The sequence below is a fragment of the Oncorhynchus clarkii genome, unplaced genomic scaffold (genome assembly GCF_045791955.1).
Source record: "Oncorhynchus clarkii lewisi isolate Uvic-CL-2024 unplaced genomic scaffold, UVic_Ocla_1.0 unplaced_contig_9694_pilon_pilon, whole genome shotgun sequence".
NCBI lineage: Eukaryota > Metazoa > Chordata > Actinopteri > Salmoniformes > Salmonidae > Oncorhynchus > Oncorhynchus clarkii.
This window is the reverse complement of record NW_027258734.1, coordinates 1-22,847: the sequence shown is the minus strand read 5'-3', so window position 1 is coordinate 22,847 and position 22,847 is coordinate 1. Positions and strand designations below refer to the sequence as shown.

The following is a 22,847-nucleotide window of genomic DNA, read 5'->3' as shown; positions in this document are numbered from 1 at the left end:
CCGCTCTCTCTGCAGTCAGACATACGATCTCTTCATGAATCATTAAACACTCCAGCTAAATTCTGCTCATGTACAAATCCAAATGTCTGTTGTTTCGCCAGTGGACTTTGCACACACTCTCATACTCTCTCTCAGCTGTAGAAGCACTGCTTTGAACACTACATCACCCATAATTCATCAGCCTACACAGACACACTGTCAGACTAACATGCACAGGGAGCATAGAGAGCGGTGGTGCAGAGATGGGGATTTCTAAAAATAAAAAGCTGAATGAAATTCCAGTACACTGCAAGAACAATGTGACATGACAAAGTACGAATGAAAAGAGCATGGAGATGATTCTCTCTGTAGCCAAAGCTTGGACTCATAGTCTCTGTGGTTACACAATAACAATCTTCAAAGAGGATATACACACACATTGACACATCCAAAGCAAGATATTACATGTATTATACATAAATAACGTATGACCATTGACCAGCAAAAAAACGCCCATATATTCCTTTTAAACATGTCCTGACAACCGCTAGTCCTACAACCAGACATAGCCATTACATCTGAGCAGGGTACAGCATAACAACCTGAAAACAAACTGAGGGTATCTTATATCCTACAGAACCTCCATAGAGACTTCAATGACACCATAAGTCATCTGCACCATGAATGATGTTACTGTCAGAGTACACAGCAGCAACCCAAGCAGTGATTCACAGTAGCAGCTGAAAACAGCAAAGCACAGAATTCTCTAGGCTCTGGGGTGAAGTGTCCCCTAGGAACAGATCTAGGATCAGCTTCCCCTCCCCCAATCCTAACCTTAACCATTAGTGGTCAGCATCTAGGGGCAACTTCCCCCTATAGAGCACAATAGAAGTTAAAGGTATTGCAATGGGATTCGAAGGTCATGGGGTTAATTAGGGGAGTCAGGAGTAATGTTGACATATGAATGTACTCACCAGGTCATGGTTGGTGGAGTTGGAGTCATCCTGAGGGAAGGGGATATACACAGCTAAGGCCATACAGTTGGCAAATATAGCAATTAATATAAAGATATCAAATGGCCTGGAAGAGAAGGTTAAGGGAAAAACATCAAAGCAGTGGATCACATAAATATATTCACAGTGCCAACATGTGACTAGTTCAAATTATAGTCAACAAACACAGATAGTTCTAGTCAAAGATATGGAAATTACAGGAGTAAAAAAAGTCAGAACAACATTCAAAATGCAACTTTGCAATTCAGCACTAAATAACATGAGATAATGTGCCTTGTTATCACAGTGTTCTGATGACTGTGTCTTCTGGAGCAGCAGAGTCCCAGCAGAGGCTGACACACACACAGCTGTGTCTTGTCACTGAGTCACCCTCTGTTATTACAAGCCCCACCAGTATTTTCGGATTTAGGACGTGGTGACTTTCACTGTGCCTTGGGAGGCAGCAAAAAATGACTGTTTAAAAAAAAAAATCACCTCCAGTTGACTATTCTCTAGCATGAACCGCTGAAAAAACACAAAGTGTAGAATGATTCACACCTCAGTGGCTATAGCAGTCAAATAATGTGTTTTTGCATTCCCTGCTGCAGTATGCTACCTACGCTCGAACAAACTGATTCAAAGTAAACGTTGACTTGCTGTTTCACTTTCATATTCTGTGTTGGGTAGTGAGTCACAGGCTGCAGTGAGATTAACGTGAAGCAGTGTCTCTCGTCTAGTTGTACTGGAGTCTGAGAGGTAATGGAGACGGGATACAGTCTCTCCACATGGCTAAGTTAAAGCTAGGCAGCTACAGTTAGGCATGGGCTAGGTGCAACTCAGAGTTAGCCAACTGTACTGTTCAGAAGTAAATCAGGAATTGGTGCATGGGTGGAAGTTCTCGTGACGGCCCTGAATCGACCCTAACTGAGCTCATGACGATTCTTCTCATGTACTCACATACACATCACACACAACGCAACACACTCTAAAGAACACGGCCTAGATTACTGACATCCAGACATACACACCCCCCCCCCCCCCCCACACACACACACACACACAAACACACACACACACACACTGTGGTCTGTTGTAAAGGATACTTCCACTCCACCAGGCTGATGCAGGCTCTTCGTATGGGGTTGTTAAGTTTGAGGCAGAACAGGGCCCTGGCAGGCCTGGTGTTGGCGTTGCTGCCCTGTTTCTTGCTTTTGGCGTACTGCGCCCGCTTCTTTTGTGCCAACGCGCCCACCGGGACGGTCGGCACCGGGACCGGGGCAGCCGTGGGGGCAGCTACCGGAGCTGCGACCGGTGGGGCGACTGGGGTTGTAGCCGGGGCTGTAGCCAGGGCCACAGGTGCGGGCCCGTTGGCGCTCATAGTGTGGGCGTGGCTCTGTGGGGCGTGTCCAGCAGCATGGATCTGCCAGGGGATTGGGCAGGGCTAGATGTGGTGCACAGAGCTGTCTGACCAATGGGCTGGCAAGTCACCAGGGGGAGGGACTCTGGTGCTGCTGGCATAATTTGCCTCTGAGAAAGATAGAAAGGGACAAAGAGTGGTTACCAATCCATACTTTTACATAAAATTGATGATCATGATCATCACTAGCTAACACCATTAGTAGCCGGTTACTGTGGTGACTTTGTGAATAATGTTAAAAGGTAAACAACATGCACTAACAGTGGAGTTTCTGATTCAGCATCACAGACAGAAACGATTGAATCCTCACAATCTGACATTCGGTACCACAAGACAGTGGACAGCAGCCATCTCAGTTGAAGCTGCAGCAATGTTGATGACCACTGGGAGAATCACTTGAAGATAAAAAGGCTACAGGAAGGCCTCCACAGGAATCAGTCTACCCAACAAGGAGCATGAATAGTAAACTATGATGATTGATAGACTGTTTCAGCCATAATTGATTTCAAACGTTTAACTTCACTATTGTTAATAATAGGTCATAAATTGTCAAAAGATGAAAATAGCCTTCTCCAGTGATCCCTTGCCATTCAACAGCTACCCCATCCAGAACCACTCCTTCATAACAACCAACAAGCCTCATGCCACTGATCTCAGGGTAGCCATTGACAAACTCAAAACCTAACTCTTATTGAAATTATTGCTACTGTGTTAGATGCGAAATAGGTTAGGCACTAATGATGTATTACATAGCCGTAGGATTTTGTAAGTCTTCCTCATATAATTTATCTTCATCCAATCGTTTGGCAGCTTTAGTCGGTGTCCTCTGTTGGAGGACATGCATGTGTCAATGTCAGTTATGAAATGTTGTCACCTTCACCACCATGCAGGGGGTAATGAGATGAGCTCACTCCTTCAGCCCAGCTACACAGTCGCACAGAGCTATCTTAAGAGGTTGTGAGTGTAATAACACTGTAAAAATACATTAATAGTATTATTAACACTGTAATAACACAGTAATGACTAAATAATTATGTCTGACAAGACCAATAATCAAATCTACCTTATTAAAGGGTAGCAAGCATGAGTAGTTTTTACTCACCAACGTAACAACACAGAGTGGTCAAAGACTTAGTAACTTAGTTGTAGTCACGATCTGGTTACCTATAACTACAAACAATTATTACATATTTATGAACAAATTTCTGGATATCTTCTAAACTACCCACAATGCACTATTTCTCCATGTAATATGGAAAATATACTCTGTGCTACCAAGTTCATATGCTAGCTCGTTAGCTAGTTCGAGCTGGCTAACGTTAGCATCCTCATGCTCGTCACGGACTTTGTGGCTGTGTTATCCAGTTGGAACCCGTTAGCACGGCAGGCACTGGTTGGTGCCTTCTTGATGTGGAATTAAAACTAAAGAGAAAATCATACCTGCTTTCTCTAATTGTGTAGTACCTCGTCTGTTCTTCTTTTTGTTTTGCAATTTTTTTTTATTATGTTCTCTATGAAGTAGGCTACAGGAGTTTTGCAACTTTTGCCACCTTGGTTTAATGCTAGCGCACTAGCTGACTGACATCTGGAATCTATCTATTTTGGATTTTTATCGCTATATTGGATTTCCCTCACTGCATCCCCTTCCCTTTGGTAGCTAACTCAGCCTGCACCTTTTTCAAAGTTTTACCATCGGCTGGGCCCCAGCCATCAATCTGTAAGTGTCTGCTCTCACTGCTTTTGATCTGCGGTTATATTTTAGTTGTGTTGTGTTAGTTGTGTTCTAGCTGGTCTCCAGTTGTTGGGCTCTGGCTTGCCGACCATAACCGTGGCGGTTGGGTTAGGATGACTAGGCTTAGTTGGCTAAACAGCTAACATTAGCTGGCTGGCTGGCTGGCTAGCTTGCTGACTAAGATAACGGCATATGGCTAACATTCTTTAAAACATTATTTAATAGATGGTTGACGTTATTTGGCGTTGATAGCAACTGGCTGACTCATGCCATGCTAACATAACATTAGCAGGCTGGTAGGGATAACGTTAGCAGGCTAGTTGGCAAGAAACCTTGCAAGTTCATTTGTAACAATACATTCACAAAGTATTTGCTTGTAAATTGGCTGAAAATGTAACTGAAACCAGTAGTTATGAGTGCAAACGATTTGGTTGAATTTGAAGTTATACATTTGAAGTTATTTCTGTTGGAAATTACATTATAGGGAATAGGCTGGCTTGCCGGGTCCTCCATATTACGTCACACCCCGTTAAAACATTTTCCGACATGACTTCAGCGTTTTATGTAATAACTCGAAAAATAGAAAAAGCGTGGTGTAACTTTGCATTGGGACTTTCGATGTGTATACTAATGCAAATCCATATGTTACATGTGGCTACGTTTATTCTACCTACCCTTTAATAATCTTATTACACATGGTAAGAGTTGTTAATCATTCAATTCACAGTGTCAGCAAAATTACAGGGCATAGCTAATGCTGGATATCTGTTGAGTCTCATGATTGGAAAATAAGAAGAGAACCATCTCCCTCTCAAAATAGGTAAAGTGCATCAATTAGATTTTTGGACAATAAAGAGTTGAGTGAAAAAGAGTGGTTTAAAACCAAAACGCACAGGCAAAGCTAATACAACTATAATGCATCTATAAAAATTGACACAATGTTGCATTATGAGGATACAAAGTTAAAGCAGTCTAATCAAAGAATGTAAGCAAGGCACAAGACTAGGATATGTGTCTGGATGATGGACTGGACCATGTCATCACAACAAAGAGGGGACACAGCCATATTTGTAAACAACCCAAAATTATTTTTAACTGAAAAATGCGGCCATACATATTAAAATATCACCACAGATGACATGCTGCCCGAGCCAAAAACACAGGGATAAGCTGCGTGAATTCAAAGCTGTCACTCTAATGCATCACTTGGTCAAATCAGTTGTGTAAGTCCTTGAACTGCGAGTGCTAGGCCCCGCAGAGAAAACAAGAAGAAGCTGAAAAAGGTCATATTGCCTGAATATTCCCAAGAGCTTATAAAATCTCTTAAATTCCGTGGATAATAAAGATAGAGCGTTACAATCATCTTTGTCATTGAAAATAAACACATTAATGCAGAAAGCACCAAACGTTAGATTACACGATTAGAAAAAAGGGTTCCACAGGGGTTCTGCAGCTATCCCCATAGGATAACCCTTTTTGGTTCCAGGTAGAACTCTTTTGGGTTCCATGTAGAACCCTCTGTGGAAATGGTTCTACATAGAACCCAAAAGGGTTCTACCTGAAACCAAAAGGGGTTATGCAAAGGTTTCTCCTCTGGGGACAGCTGATTAACCCTTTTTGGTTCTAAATAGCAAAAAAAAATTTAAGAGTGTAGTGTTGTCATTCATCCTTACTGTTTTCATTTGCTATCCATATGGAACTGTATCCTATGCAGAAGAATAGGCTTCATCAATATTATTTTGATAAATGTCCAAGTAACATTGATATAAATCGATTCGTGACACTTGAACAATACCCTTCACCAAACGTGTCCGTATTTCTCCTTGAACACACTGAGGTAGGCGTAGGCCTATTTCGTAAAATCCCTAAATAAAACGGTGTAAAATGACAGCCCGGCTCTAGGCGCTCAGTGTAGAAATGGAGCAATGCATGGCCGTCAGATAGTCCTCGCGATGCTCAGAAGAAACAGCTGGCGTTATTGCTAAGTTACAATGGGTTAAAAAGCTCACTAACGATCGCTCCGGTCTAGGGACACGGTCTGGGGTATTTTGCCCGGCGTTTGATTCCGCGCAAAGAATTCTGTGAAAGGATACTAACGTAGTCACCGAACTTCGGTCCAAACGACAAGCATGTATCTTGTTCAGTAGGTTATTGATATTGTCATGATAAATGTGAAATAGTCTACGCAAAGCTATTCTGAGATATGCTCAACAAAATAGCAGGAAATATGAAGGGAAAACTTGGCAATACGGTTTTAAAAAAATAAAATGGACACTGTCAATTAGTTATATTGTTCTGGTATAGAAATAATGAAAACAAACGACATTACAAAAACCCTTTAAAACCCGGTGTAGCTAAGCTAACATGCTAATTTCAGACCCTATTCCATGCCACAACAAAAAAACGTACCTTTTCTGAAGACGTATTATTCGGCAGATACCTCCGTGTTATCCACTCTGTACAAGGAAATTCCAGTGCTTTTGCGGCCGAAAAAACGCAAGTCCAGTCTCAAACGGCGAATTAAAATTCATTAGCTTCAGGGCAGGAGGGACACATGCATTAATTAAGCCCTTCCATGTTGACTGTGGAAAGCAGGAGACAGGAGAGTGTGCGCGCGAGAGAACAGAGCATCCTAGTCCGCTGCGCAGCGCTGCCTGCCAGTTTATCGTCACAGCGTCAGTGAACAGTGAAATGAGCACATCAGAATCAGAGCACTCTTCCTTCTGGCTCTGTGTCCCTCCTGTTCGTGCACAAGCTTCTCTTCATTTACATGCCACGGAAAAAGTCATCATCAAAAGAGATATCATGATTATATAGCCTAGGTCTAATTATGTCTAGTCTAGCATACTTTTAATATATTTTCATTTAGCACCTTTAGAACCAAAACTATAATCAATCATCTCAATTTGGGAGGCAAATATTAAGACACCCAAATATTGCCAAACCACTGGCACAGTGACACTAGGAGTCCTCTGATTTCATTTCCTTGATTACCTTAAACTGAAGGTCCATGTTGATCAATCTTTGTATTATCAGTCAAACCCCTCAAATTCATTTTATGAATGAAAAATTATAAATTCCAGTTGACATGGTCCAAGTGGCATGACATATTGGAGAGAGGCTCAAGCAGCATAGTCCAGCCATACTGTGCATGGCCCGCAAATATTATCCCCTATTCGCCTAGACGGATAGCCTAGAATTTAAGTGACCTTTAGTGTATGTTATTCCAACTAAAACTGTCTCAGCAGCCAGTAGAGAAAGTGAAGTTGACAAGTGTTGGAAGTAAAAGTGGACTCAATGGGGACGCACACAGCAGTGGCGTAGCAACCCATGCCATAACCCCTTTTTGGTTTGGACTTGGAATTCACTCAACTCTCCTTGGAAATGTTGGGAAATGCCTATTGTCAGACACAGTAGACAGAACAATTGAGCTGTTGGAACGGAAGCCTATTCTACAACTCATCTTATTTACTAGGGAGGCGATACATGTGACACTAAAGACATTTACAGCCACCAAAATGTAAATCACTTCCACAAGAATTTGAATGAATGCCCACAGGCAGGCCAGAATGGTTGTGTGTGGTAATAACAGCTCCAGTGAGCATCGATTCTATGCAACACAAGGCTCCTAATTTTGTATTACCTTTATTTAACTAGGCAAGTCAGTTAAGAACAAATGAACAAATAACAGATGTTTACCTTGTCAGCTCAGGGATACTAGTCCAACGCTCTAACCACTAGGCTACCCTGCCGCCCTTATCTTGTAACACAGGGTCAAGCAGCAGTAGCCTAGCCTGTATTCAGATATAAATCTATTATGCCACATTGTACATGTAAACATCAAGGAAACAGACCTGCTTTCTCTCCATGCATATAAAAAGGACTAATTGGCCAGCTATCTCTATGCCTGCCCTACATCAGCATGACTGTTGAGGTGATAAAGTAGTTTATCTTTCCATACACACTAAATGGAGTTTATTGGTAGCTTGTAAGGCATTACTGTAAGAGTTTACTTTAGTGCTATGCCTATAGCATAGCCTGCTGCCTACATGATATCAGTGTTGTTTCACGCCTTTACAGTATAAGGCTTATAACACCTTTATGAATACTATAAGTGTTACAGTGTTACACAAGCATCAAATTCAATAGCTGATTACAAGCAAATCAGATAATCATGCTGTAATGACTATGACAAATGGTCCCTAACTAGCAAGGTGTTATCTTAACATTGATTGCCATTGCCTCCTATGCCCCCTGAAGAAGGGCTCACACCCGAAAAGTTTGTGCAGCAATAAAATATCCTAATTTAAGTTTATTCACAGGAGTCCTGTCCTATTTCTGTTCTTTGCATTATATACAAGGATACAGCACCCAATCTAAGTTTATGGAGGAGCATGTTATTTATCATTTCCCTAGCTAGTAGGGTCAGGAGTGTTCCCTAGTCACGTGGTCAGGTAAAACTCAGCTCTATTTATTTACTAAATAATCATGATTTACACACTGTAACAACTCTCTCCAACCATCGTTTTCACATCCCCTTCCAAATTAGGCCATGGTCCAAATCCCCTCTATGGTTAATTGCATAGCGTTGCACTGTAGCCTACATGAACATATTCCTACTCCCACAGCTTGTGTATAATATCGTGACGAGGCAGTAAGGCAATACCGTCCTGCTTGATCTGCTTTCACACTCATGGCTTCTCTCCCATTACAGCTGTTCTGTTCTAGTCCTATCAGGATCAGCCACCTTCAGTTCTGGAATATTCCTCTGTAGCACTGGCCTCTTTCCACTTAATGCAGTTTCTAGAATATGCCCTTGTTGGTCAGAATTGACATTGGCTATAGAATACAGCTATACTGCCAATGCTACTGTAGGATGTTCCAACTATTGAACTGTTTCTGGAATATTCTGAAACAGTGTAGGACAGTATAGTGTAGGGCAGTATAGCTGTAACATTTCTCTGAAGTGCAGAGTATTCCTTCATAATACACAATAATAAACAATATACTCTACCCTAATCTATGCACCACACTATTGATTAGGGAATTCTTGAAACACCCCCATAATTACCAGTGATGTTCACAATTTCACACATTTCCCCATACAGTGGTATTCCAATAAGAGGCAGAATTGCCAGCTGTGCCATCTGCTTAAGCCCAATGAGCAGGTGACATGCTTAAAAAGGGGAGTGTCTTACTCTCAGGCAGTATAATTCTAATTGTGAACATGCTAATGAGTCTAACTAAGAAGAACAGGCACACATACATGCACACACACACACACACACACACACACACACACACACACACACACACACACACACACACACACACACACACACACACACACACACACAAACACACACACAAACACACACACACACACACCAGGATGCAGAAATAAGTCTATGTCTTGATGGATTTGAACAGTACTGTAATTCAGTGTAACAATTCCACTGTGTAAACTAACACATCATCTGTGTAGATGTCAGCAGATCTTTCACTTGGGTTAAACACTTGCTGAGTGATGCACATACACCTCAGGCAGGACCAAACCACTCCATGCCCGTTACACAGGTGGTGTATTCAGTGATGTGAAACGTTCTGAGCATTGCAGATAGAAATATAATGAATAAGGCTGACACAATTCCCTATTCTATCTGGAAAACCATCATATCTGTTCTACACAATACATTTCTATCGGAACAATCTGTAATATCCACCTGAACGGGCCCAGGAGTTTCTCCAAACAGCAGGTTGTCATTTAGACCTATTTATGTCAAGCCTCAAAACTCCAGTGCACCTGCCTGTCACAAACACACAAAGCCCACTTTTATGAAATAGTAATGAGGACATGATACAGGTGACCCATAAGAGACCCCTACACCACCCTGTTCTGGAATTTATATAAAAATTATGTTCTCTCTTTGTCAGACGAGACAGACTCGTCTGACAAAGACTCAAGCGCTCTAATATGTGTTGGGAAGGATATGGTCCAAAACGGTTTGAGCCTTTCTGACATCAGAGACGTATTCACTAGGAACCAAATGTAAGAAAGCTGTAAGTTCAAATCAAATCAAATTGTATTTTTCACATGCGCCAAACACAACAGGTTCAACAATGCACTTTTAAGAATAAAAGTGTTAAGAAAGTATTTACTCAAATAAACTGAAGTAAAAAAATAATACATTTTTTAGAAAGTTTTTAAAAAATAAGAAAAATAACTAATAATTAAGGAGCAACAATAAAATAACAATAGCGAAGCTATATACAGGGGGGTACCGGTACAGAGTCAATGTGCGAGGGCACCGGTTAGTTGAAGTAATATGTACATGTAGGTAGAGGTAATATATACAGGTAAAGTGACTATACTTGGATAATAAACAGAGAGTAGCATTACGCATGTTATGGAAATCTGAGGGAATAATGTTGCTCTATTGACCCCTTTAACATCTGTAATTATATTACAATGAAAAAGACACTCAACAAGCACCAATTTTCCTGGAAACAAAACACCAAAACAAAAGAAATACCACAATGTGTCTTTTAACAACAGTTGTACACAATACAGTGTATATTAACACAATATATTAAAGTAGAATCCAATGACCTCTTTGGTTTAATCTATAATCTAAACAGATGTAACCAATTAATTTGTCCTTACTAGAACTGTGGTCAGTCAGGTCCATACACTATCAACATATAACAGTCTATTGGAGCTAGATAGCTATTAGAAACCTTGTCTAACTGTTAACAATTCAATACAGAAGAAAAGCTTCAGCTTTACCTGTAGGTTAGAGGGGAGTGAGGAAGACAATGGAGCCTCTCCTCTTACTCTTCCTCCTGGCGGCGAGTGGTAGGGGTGGGTGAGTGCACCGAGATGAGAGGTACTATCCAGGCTCCCGGTAAGGTTCCTGGTAGTAATGGCAGAGGGAGAATGACAGGCCACAGGGGAAGGGAATAGGTTTACTACCCCTATCACCTTACCCTTTTCAGTTCAGGATAATGGTTTCTCCCAGAATGGACCTGAATTATTCATCTGGGGAGAGGGAGGGAGGGGTACACTGCCTGTCCATCAAGCAATTGTGTCAGTCAATCATTACCTCTTAGCTGAGTAAGTGTTCCTTGATGACAGAGGTTGATGTGACTATGGAAAGAGAAAGGAAAGGCTAGTGTTTCCCAAACTCATTCCTCGGGACCCCAATGAGGTGCACGTTTTGTTTTTTTGCCCTATGTCACGCCCTGGTCGAAGTATTTTGTGTTTATTTTCATTTATTTGGTCAGGCCAGGGTGTGGCATGGGTTTTTGTATGTGGTGTGTTGGGATTGTAGCTTAGTGGGGTGTTCTAGTGAAGTCTATGGCTGTCTGAAGTGGTTCTCAATCAGAGGCAGGTGTTTATCGTTGTCTCTGATTGGGAACCATATTTAGGCAGCCATATTCTTTGGGTGTTTTGTGGGTGATTGTCCTATGTGTCGTTGTTCCTGTCTCTGTGTTAGTTTACACAAGTATAGGCTGTTTCGGTTTTCGTTAAGTTCTTTGTTTTGTAGTGTTTGTTATTGATTCGTGGTTTTACGTTCGTTCATCAAACATGGATCGCAATCTACACGCTGCATTTTGGTCCGACTCTCCTTCACCACAAGAGAACCGTTACACCCTAGCACTACACAGCTCATTAAAATAATAAAGCTTGATGATCCGTTGATTATTTGATTTGGCTGTGTAGTGGTAGGGCAAAAACTAAAACGTGCACCCCACTGGAGTCCCAAGGAATGAGTTTGGGAAACACTGGATTAACCCCAAAACCACAAGCAGTGAGAGAGAGCAAGAAAGAAAACATCATGGCAGAGAGTTGTTCCTGACCATGTGACCTAACCAAGAAAATCTGTGGGTCCAAGTTGAAGCCTTGAATTTGTCCTGCTCAGGTCTTGTATTATCTGATATGGTGTAGGCCTACATATGCAATATGATCTTATGTGATACAGATATTTTAGTTGAAAAATACTAGCATATCTGGTAACATCACCAATCCTGAGACCTGAAGCTTAACTGGGACTGATGCTCTGGAAATAAGTTATCGTTGTGGTCTAGTAATATGTTTGGCTGGCTTTAGATTGCAGAGTGCTGGTAGGAGCATGAGTGAATCCTGGGTTCTCAATGCTACACCACAAATATACGATACACACAGCAATGATTTGATACACAGGAGCATTGGGCCATCTGTAAGCCCCTGAAATCTTTCCACGCTCCCTCTCTTTACTTTCCACCGCTCCCTCTCTCTATTTTTTCTTCTCTCCCCTCACCTCCTCTAGTTGGTGACCTGCTTTCTCTCTTTACCTGCCAACATGATGTTTCCTGGAGAGATCACTCTAAGGAAGAGTGGATCGTGGAAATGGCAGTTGTACTTTAGTTTGTTCCTCAACCTGAAATGACTAGAACTCCCTGGTGTGTGTGATTGTGTGTGTATGCATGTGCGTGTGCGAAATACCTAGACACTATCTACAATGCCCTGCTCCCAACACCCAAACTCTCTCCTCCAATCCCCATGAGATGGGTGCAGTTTGTTTACTCCAGGAATTGAAGTAAACACACAGACAGAGGGTGCAGCTGAGCCCCAGGGGTTAGGGCTGCCGTTTGGCTGGGGCTGGGTGCATCTCGACCATCACCCTCGCTCCCTCCCCTCCTCTACCTCCTCAAATGCCCACTCTCCTCTCTTCAAACTGATGGATACCTCACTATTCAATCACAAGTACTGCAACTGGGCCTCTGGGATAGATTGAAATCAAATTCCCAAAGAGAATTAGCTAATTCTAATTCAAATTAAGTTTAGTTTTGATCCACACCCAAAACATTGCTTTGATTAGTACATGTTTGCAGTCGGATGCAGTCATTGAATTACTAAAATGTAGCTCAGTTGGTTTTGACACCAAACATCTGTTTGTTGCTTCGCTAGTTTCACTCTATTAATCATGTGTTTCATATATTAATGTTACCACTACAAAGCAGGGCTTGGAACTGGTTCAAGGAACAGAACCGAAAACAGGAAAATAGGAACAGAATCAGAACCGGGAACGAAAGTGATCTATATTGTTTTCCAGAACATAACCGTTATTTTAAAAGCATGGGAACAGGTTAATAACGTTCTTTTACGTTCCGGGAATTTTTTTCCAATCTCACAAAAAAATCAACAAAGCCCTCACTCTGTCACTCAGAAACATATTCCAGTGTCTGCCTGCAAGCTGAAAATCTTTGCCGGTGTGTATGCATGTGTAGGCTACCTGCACCTGCCCCTCCTAAGCATAGGTTACTGTAGCCTATGGACGTTACAAGCGTGATTCAGAAATTAGGGAGAGAGATTTTTAATTACAGAAGAATGGATTCACTTTTTCCATGCTAGTTAAGGATACTATAGTTATCACGTTTTACTTTGAATCTATCAACTACAAAAAGGCAAGAAGTGTTTTATTTTAATTCTGGTGCTGCTCATTACACACAAGCTTGTTAGCTAGTTAGCTAGCTCTTGTCCAACGTTAAGCCAACTCGCAGAAGTTCAAAGACATTCAAAGTTCCTTCATAGAAGCCGCTCCTCCGTAGGTATAATTCTATGGGCCTAGTTCAGATAATGCATGTCATAATGAGATACCCAGCATTTCAAGCCAAACCTCCTCCTCCACCCTCTCTGGCTCTCTCCCTACCCCAAAACTTCACTCGCATCACATGCCCTACACTCGTCTGTCCAATGCATGTAAACAAAGATAGCTTGCCCACTCCATAGCAAGCTGCTCTATCTGCCCTTATTGGTGAAGTAGTTTAATGTCAAGCTATATTTACATTTTCTTTCGGGTTCGAACCAGTTCAGAACTTTATTTTGCTGGTCTGAACAGTGGAACTGAATGAAAAGAATAATGGTTCTGGAAAATCATTTTGGTTCCAACTTCTGCTACAAAGTACACGTGTTGATAGTCAAATCACTCTTTCTATTTTAAGTAATGGTTAGAACTTACTCTTGGCATTCATTCCTCGTAGGCTAATTGAAAAGGTGAAATGATTGCTACTTCTACCGGTGCTCAGACGTTGCATGCATCAACCAATGGTGGCGTACTGCATCATCGACTGTGCAGTCGGACACCAGATTGCTATACCATATTATGTGGTTAGCTGATATGTGAAATACCTATCCAGGCGTTGAACAGGGCCATGGCTAGAAGGGATCTAGCTTTTGTGAAATTAAGGTCAGATTTGACTTTTCTTAGCAGCTTAGGAGAATTTACGCAGCAGGTGATGAGAATTAACGTAGCAGGTTAAGGGAATTAGGTTAAGGTTAGGAAAAGGGTTAGGGTTAGCTAAAATGCTAAACAAATTTAACTTTTGATGTTAATTTGACAAAAGCTGGATGCCTTCTAGCTATGACCTCTGAGCAGAGGAACAGACTCAACACAATGCTGCTAAATCGCAAGCGGGTGAGTAGGCCTGATGTGTACCCCTGTTTACAGCGGTGGAAAAAGTACCAAATCGTCATACTTGAGTAAAAGTAAAGATACCATAACAGAAAATGACTCCAGTAAAAGTTTAAAGTCACCCAGTAAAATTCTACTTGAGTAAAAGTCTAAAAGTATTTGATTTTAAATATACTTAAATATCAAAAGTAAAAGTATACATAATTTAAAATTCCTTATATTAAGCAAACCAGACAGCACCATTTTCTTGTTTTTTAAATTTATGGATAGCCAGGGGCACACTCCAACACTCAGACATAATTAACAAACAAAGCATGTGTGCTATGAGTCTGCCAGATCAGAGAGAATAGGGTTGACCAGCGACGTTCTCTTGATTAGTGTGTGAATTGGATAATTCAAAATGTAAAGAGTACATTTGGGTGTCAGGGAAAGTGTATGGAGTAGAAAGTACATTATATTATTTAGGAATGTAGTGAAGTAAAAGTCAAAGTCAAAATGATAAATAGTTAAGTAAAGTACAGATACCCCAAAAAATGACTTAAGTAGTACTTAAAACTATTATTGGAGTGCGTTTTTATGGTAATTGGCTGTGTTACCTTAATGTGTTTATGTGTAGGCTAGTACTGCAACAAGCTCTCACAGTCTCAAGTCAGAATTAGAGGTTCAGCCATGTTTTTCAAACTTCAAATTTCGAAGTTGTTCCAAACTTCAAATTTTATGGCGTTTCAGGTTAAGTTTAGGCATTAACTCCAACTGGTTAAGGTAAGGGTTAAGGTTTGGGATAAAACAAAAATATCTATAACAACTATTGCTGGATTCAAACATGCAACCTTCTGAGCCAGACGCTTAAACTCATCTGCCATCCCCATCCACAATGTCCTAGCAAAGCCAAAGCCTACTTGAAGGTAACAGCACTCACTGCTGTCCCTAGTGTCCGGTTTCCACATCATCTCCTGACGTCCTCAAACATCGAATACTGACTTGTATCACAGATGGCCTGTCTGAGTACATTCATTTATTTTCAGCCATTGATATTTGATAAGTGCAAAGTAGAGGCCTTGTGTAATCTCTGTCATTCCTGTTGTGGCCATAAAGGTTGTCTAAACAGTCTAAACAGTAGTCTAAACAGTTGCGAGAGTTTCTATTGGACAAATTCAGGTAGGTCCCTGCCCGTTTCATTTCGTTTGCTTCCGTTTGCTTCCATTTGGTTCTGCTTGGTTCCTAGTTAATACACCCCAGGGTTTAAGTTTTGATTTAGACTTAAAGGGATAGTTCAACCAAATTACAAACTGACATATTGGTTTACTTCCCTGTAAGCATTCTATGGACAAGGTAAGACATCAATCAATGCTTTGGTTTTGTTTACCATGTCCTTGTCTCTAAATGCTAACTTTTTAGCATTTATGGAACAAATCCAATGCAAGTCAATATCCCCTATATTAGCATTTTTTTGCATTTTCTGTCCATATCATCTTAAAGTAACTTCAATCAGCTACACAATCAATTTTACACACTTTAGGATTGGTTCAGCGAGACTCTTCACAGGCCCTAGGTGTGTACCAGGACAAGTGAACTAAAGAAGAACTGGACAATTATATAAAATATATAACCCAGTCACAAGGACATGCAGAAAGACTGAAAGAAGGCAACTCGGCACCAGACAGCCGGACAGACAGGAGGAGAGTCCTCCTCACCATAGAAATAGAATCCATAGAATAGCCTCCCCATTCAGGCCAATGTATTATATTTCTATGGTTCTAATTTAGGTCTTCAGCTCCCATAGATCCCATGACAAGGTTACGTTTGGCCAACCTCTAATGGGATCATACTGAGCCTGTGGCGGTTGTATTACTGTAGCAGCAAAAACAGCACAAAGAATCTGTGTTTATTTTATTTACATAAGTGATCCACAGTAAACAGCTGTTAATTTTTGCTGGCTCTCTGCCAGTGCACTTTGCTCTTCTGTGATAACCTCTCTCTCGCCAAACACTCTGTCTCCCTCCCTCTATCTCTCTCCCTCTCTCTTTCTCTATCGCTCTCTCTCTCCTTCTTTCTTGCATTAAATCTTTTTTGTTCATCTAACTGCAGTAATCTCTTGCTAACGTATTAAAGCAGCGCTCACTAAACTACTCTTTCTTTGGTATCGTGTTTTCATTTAATCCCATTCAGAAGTGTGTGTTTGTGCAGCTGGAAGTGTGCAGTGTCTGTGTTTAATATATATATATATATATATATATATATATATATATATATGTATGTATATGTATGTGTGTGTGTGTGTATCACAGGAGGCTGGTGGCACCTTAATTGGAGAGGACGGGCTCATGGTAATGACTAAAGCGGAATTAGTGGAATGGTATTAAATACATCAAACACATGGTTTCAATGTGTTTGATGCCATTCCATTTACTCCGTTCCAGACAATATTATGAGTCGTCCTCCACTTAGTAGCCTCCGTGGGTGTGTATATGTTGCTTGTGCTCTTGTGCATGTCTAATTGTACTGTACACTGGTTCATGTGTGAACATACAGCTATAGTTTATACTGTAGATTACACTGTATACCTTCCTATGCTTGTTTGTGTGTGTATTACACCATGGTAATAGACTGTGTGAATGCAATTAGTATAGAGTGATTTGATGTATTCATATATGAGGTGTTTGTTTCACAGTCTGGTACATTAATACTACAGCCCAGTTTCTCTACTACTTGTTATTATATCTATGTGCACTGATGTAATAATCAGTTTGTTAGTCCATGCGTGTGTGTGTATTTATGTGCACGTGTGTGGGTGTGCGTCTACGTTTTATGTGTGTTTGTGTGTGCGTGTTTGTGTAAGCAGAGGAAGGGAGCTGCTTGAAGGAGAGCAGTAGTGATGGAGCCTGAAAGCCCTGCAGCGCAGCTGTTCTCCCAATGCATCGTCAACTTCACCACTGAGCCTACAACACTCTGCTCTGCCAGCCCTAACCCCCACTCTCCTCTTATCTCACGCTCGCCATGCATCTCTCTCTCTCTCTCTCTCTCTCTCTCTCTCTCTCTCTCTCTCTCTCTCTCTCTCTCTCTCTCTCTCTCTCGCTCTCTTCATTGTTATCTCACTTGTGCTCCTCTTTGCTCTGCCTCTCCTCCAATGAATATATCACCTTATTTAGCTAAATCCAGATTTATACGGGTCTATCTTTTCCTCCATCTACAAAGTCGTTTTGGAATAGTCCCCCTGTTTCTCTTCTCCGGTATAATTAATCCTTCCCTTCACATGCCTCTTTCTTGTTGAATTTCATTTTCTTTATTTTCTTTCTTAATCTTTATATTAGCTATTTTCTCCTCTTTTCTCTGACTCTCCAGTCCTGTCTTTTTCCTTCTCGCCAATTAACTACCCCCCCATTCTCTCTCCATCCACCACCCCCTTAGTGATGACTAGTTAATAGAGTTGTGAGCCCTGTGAGTGAACGAGTGAGTGACTGCCTGTCGGCCTGACTGAGTGACTGCTCTGTTGATTACTCAATCAAGTCCTCTGCTCTTGTCATGTTAGGGGGCGGGGCCAATGAGTGACGGACAGCCGTCAGAGAGGAGTGTAAGCAATGTGTCGCTGTGGTGACTGCCCAACGATTTAGGGAAATGGAGTGATAAGAGCAGAGTGGAAGAGGCTTAGGCCTGGAGGAGGAGCTGGCATTAAACCACTGCGTTGCTTTGGCTGTATGCTTTGGGTCATTGTCCTGTTGGAATGTAAATCTTTGCCCCAGCCTAAGGTCGTTTGCTCTCTTAAGCAGGTTTTCATCAAGGATTTGCCTGTATTTGGCTCCATTCATTGTTCCCTCTATCCATACCAGTCTCCAGTCCATGCCGCTGAAAAGCATCCCCATAGCATGATGCTGCCACCACTATGCTTCGCAGTAGGGATGGGACCAGACAGTTGATGAGCTGTGCCTGGTTTTCGCCATACATACAGTAGTGCATGCATTCAGGCAAAATAGTTACATTTTTGTCTCATCAGACCACATAATATATTGCTTTATGCTCTCAGAGTCATTTGCATGCCTTTTTGCAAACTCCAGGCATGCTATCATGTGCTTTTTTCTTAGGAGTGGCCTCTGTATGGCCACTCTCCCATAAAGCCCTGATTAGTGAAGTGATGTAGAGACCTTTGTCCTTCTGGCAGGTTCTCCCATCTCAGCCAAGGAACTTTGTAATTCTGTCAGAGTGGTCATTGGGTTCTTGGTCACCTCCCTGACCAAGGTCCTTCTCGCCCTGGTTGTTCAGTTTAGTCAGATGGCCAGCTCTAGGCAGAGTCTGGGTAGTTCTATATTTCTTCCATTTCCCAATGATGGAGACCACTGTGCTCTTGGAAACTTTCAACACTCTAGAAATTGTTTCATACCCTTATCCAGAAATATGCCTCATCACAATTTTATCTCAGAGATCTACGGACAGATCTGTGGACTTCATGATATGGTTTCTGCTCTGCCATGCACTGCCAACAGTGGGACCTTAAACCATGTGTAAACAATTTCATTTGGCACAGGTGGACTCCAATCAGGTTGTAGTAACATCTCAAGGATAACAAAAGGACGTTGGATGCACCTGAGCTCAATATAAAGTGCCATAGCAAAGGGCTGTGAATATTTACAGTACCAGTCAAACGTTTGGACACACCTACTCATTCCAGGGTTTTTTCTTTGTTTTTACTATTTTCTACATTGTAGAATAATAGGGAAGATATCAAAACTATGAAATAACACATATGGGATCATATAGTAACCTAAAAAGTGTTAAACAAATCCAAATATATTTTATATTTGAGATTCTTCAAAGTAGCCACCCTTTGCCTTGATGACAGCTTTGCACACTCTTGGCATTCTCTCAACCAGCTTCATGAGGTAGTCACATGGAATGAATTTCAATTAACACATGTGCCTTGTTAAAAGTTAATTTGTGGAATTTCTTACTTCTTAATGCATTTGAGCCAATCAGTTGTGTTGTGACAATGTAGGAGTGGTATACAGAAGATAGCCCTATTTGGTAAAATACCAAGTCCATATTATGGCAAGAACAGAACAATTTCAAGAACTTTGATAGTTTCTTCAAGTGCTGTCGCAAAAACCATCAAGCTCTATGATGAAACTGGCTCTCATGAGGACCGCCACAGGAAAGGAAGACCTGGAGATACCTCTGCTGCAGAGGATAATTCATTAGAGTTACCAGCCTCAGAAATTGCAGCCCAAATAAATGCTTCACAGAGTTTAAGTAACAGACACATCTCAACATCAACTTTTCAGATGAGACTGGGTGAATCAGGAATCATGGTCGAATTGCTGCAAAGGACACCAATAATAAGAAGAGACTTGCTTGGGCCAAGAACCACGAGCAATGGATATTAGACCAGTGAGAATTTGTCCTTTGGTCTGATGAGATTTTTGGTTCCAACCGCCGTGTCTTTGTGAGACGCAGAATCAGTGATCTTGGATGATCTCCGCAGGTGCGGTTCCCACTGTGAAGCATGGAGAAAGAGGTGTGATGGTGTAGGGGTGTTTTGCTGGTGACACTGTCTGTGATTTATTTAGAATACAAGGCAGACTGAACCAGCATTGCTATCACAGCATTCTGCAGTGATATTCCATCCCATCTGGTTTGGGCTTAGTGGGACTATCATTTATTTTTCAACAGGACAATGACCCAGCACACCAGGCTGTGTAAGGGCTATTTGACCAAGAAGGAGAGTGAAGGAGTTCTGCATTAGATGACCTGGCCTCCACAATCACTCAACCTCAACCCAATTGAGATTATTTGGGATGAGTTGGACCGCAGAGTGAAGGAAAAGCAGTCAACAAGTGCTCAGCATATGTGGGAACTCATTCAAGACTGTTGGAAAAGCATTCCAGGTGAAGCTGGTTGAGAGAATGCCAAGAGTGTTCAAAGCTGTCATCAAGGCAAAGGGTGGCTACTTTGAGGAATCTTGTTTGGTTGCTCCATGATTCCATATGTGTTATTTCATAGTTTTGATGTCTTCACTATTATTCTACAATGTAGAAAATAGTAAGAATAAAGAAAAACTCTTGAATAAGTAGGTGTGCCCAAACTTTTAACTGGTACTTGCTGTAAATTAGATATTTCTGAAACACGTCTAAAAACATATTTTCACTTTGTCATTATGAGGTATTGTGTGTAGATGGGTGAGATTATTATAAAAAATCAATTTTGAGTTCAGACTGTAACACAACAAAATGTGGAATAAGTCAAGGAGTATGAATACTTTCTGAAGACACTGCATGAATAAAATAATATTCATAGGTTCATTAATGTATGTATGTATGTATGTGTGTGTGTGTGTGTGTGTATTCTTACTTCTTTTGTTCTGATCCAGAACCCATTAATCAGAAGAGCCCAGCAGTACACTTGTTAGGTGCTATTCCAGGGCCTAGTTGTTTTTCTCTGTGTTATATTAAGGCATTGTTTTAAAAGTGGTTCTCCAGCTTCTCTTTTTCTGCCAGAGTGAGTAAAAATAGAAACTTTCATGCTCTCTCAATGTACTTTCCCTCCAGGAAGTGCACATCTGTGGGGTTATTGGATTGGCTGCCCTTTTGTCATGTGGCGCCCCCGTTCTCAGGCTCCCATTGGTTGGCACCTGTGGGTCTCTTTGAAGGAAAGCCTTTCTGACGGGACTCAGGAGCCCAGAGGAGTTGTTGTGGAAGTGGGAAAGAAGGACAGTGTTGGTGGGTGGGAGGCTGGAGCACGGTGGGGGTGGTGTTGGTGGGGGGTTGGAGATTGGCGGGCTGAAGCTGTGAGGGTGGAGAGTGGTGGGGGCTAAAGCAGTGAGGATGGTGAGGGCTGAAGCAGTGAGGGTGGAGGGTGGTGAGGGCTGAAGCAGTGAGGGGGGAGAGTGGTGAGGGCTGAAGCAGTGAGGGGGGAGAGTGGTGAGGGCTGAAGCAGTGAGGGTGGTGAGTGGTGGGGGTTGAAGCAGTGAGGGTGGAGGGTGGTGAGGGCTGAAGCAGTGAGGGTGGTGAGGGCTGAAACAGTGAGGGGGAGAGTGGTGAGGGCTGAAGCAGTGAGGGGGGAGAGTGGTGTGGGCTGAAGCAGTGAGGGTGGTGAGTGGTGGGGGCTGAAGCAGTGAGGGGGGAGAGTGGTGGGTGCTGCAGCAGTGAGGGGGGTGAGTGGTGGGTGCTGCAGCAGTGAGGGGGGTGAGTGGTGGGTGCTGCAGCAGTGAGGGGGGTGAGTGGTGGGGACTGCAGCAGTGAGGGTGGTGGGGGCTGCAGCAGTGAGGGTGGTGAGTGGTGGGGCCTACAGCAGTGAGGGTGGTGGGGGCTGCAGCAGTGAGGGTGGTGATTTGTGGGGGCTGCCACAGTGAGGGTGGTGAGTGGGGGCTGCAGCAGTGAGGGTGGTGAGTGGTGGGGGCTGCAGCAGTGAGGGTGGTGAGTGGTGGGGGCTGCAGCAGTGAGTGGTGGGGGCTGCAGCAGTGAGTGGTGGGGGCTGCAGCAGTGAGGGTAGTGGGGGCTGCAGCAGTGAGGGTGGTGAGTGGTGGGGGCTGCAGCAGTGAGGGTAGTGAGTGGTGGGGGCTGCAGCAGTGAGGGTGGTGGGGGTTGCAGCAGTGAGAGTGGTGATTGGTGGGGGCTGCAGCAGTGATGGTGGTGATTGGTGGGGGCTGCAGCAGTGAGGGGGAAGAGTGGTGAGGGCTGCAGCAGTGATGGTGGTGATTGGTGGGGGCTGCAGCAGTGATGGTGGTGATTGGTGGGGGCTGCAGCAGTGAGGGTGGTGAGTGGTGAGGGCTGCAGCAGTGATGGTGGTGAGTGGTGAGGGCTGCAGCAGTGATGATGGTGATTGGTGGAGGCTGAAGCAGTGAGGGGGGAGAGTGGTGAGGGCTGCAGCAGTGATGGGGGAGAGTGGTGGGGGCTGAAGCAGTGAGGGGGGAGAGTGGTGGGGGCTGAAGCAGTGAGGGGGGAGAGTGGTGGGGGCTGAAGCAGTGAGGGGGGAGAGTGGTGGGGGCTGAAGCAGTGAGGGGGGAGAGTGGTGGGGGCTGAAGCAGTGAGGGGGGAGAGTGGTGGGGGCTGAGGCAGTGAGGGTGGTGAGTGGTGGGGGCTGAGGCAGTGAGGGTGGTGAGTGGTGGGGGCTGCAGCAGTGAGGGTGGTGAGTGGTGGGGGCTGAAGCAGTGAGGGGAGAGAGTGGTGGGGGCTGCAGCAGTGAGGGGGGAGAGTGGTGAGGGCTGCAGCAGTGATGGTGGTGATTGGTGGAGGCTGCAGCAGTGAGGGTGGTGAGTGGTGGGGGCTGCAGCAGTGAGGGTGGTG

The 22,847-nt window shown here is 43.0% G+C and overlaps 2 protein-coding genes across 2 annotated transcripts; both read right to left on the bottom strand.

Annotated features, from left to right (window-relative positions):
• Window positions 1-953: 953 nt before the first annotated feature.
• Window positions 954-6,669, bottom strand: LOC139398364 (voltage-dependent L-type calcium channel subunit alpha-1D-like; the record flags this gene model as incomplete). The annotated part of the gene is made up of 3 exons (XM_071144411.1): window positions 6,530-6,669; window positions 2,075-2,498; window positions 954-1,059 (listed from the first exon to the last, which is right to left on the bottom strand). Coding segments are annotated over exons 2-3 (381 nt in total), but the record flags the coding sequence as incomplete, so codon positions are not given.
• Window positions 2,413-22,734, bottom strand: LOC139398363 (uncharacterized; the record flags this gene model as incomplete). Its single annotated transcript, XM_071144410.1, has 2 exons — window positions 2,413-2,498; window positions 21,100-22,734. Coding segments are annotated over 2 exons (1,721 nt in total), but the record flags the coding sequence as incomplete, so codon positions are not given.
• Between the last annotated feature and the right edge of the window lie 113 nt (window positions 22,735-22,847).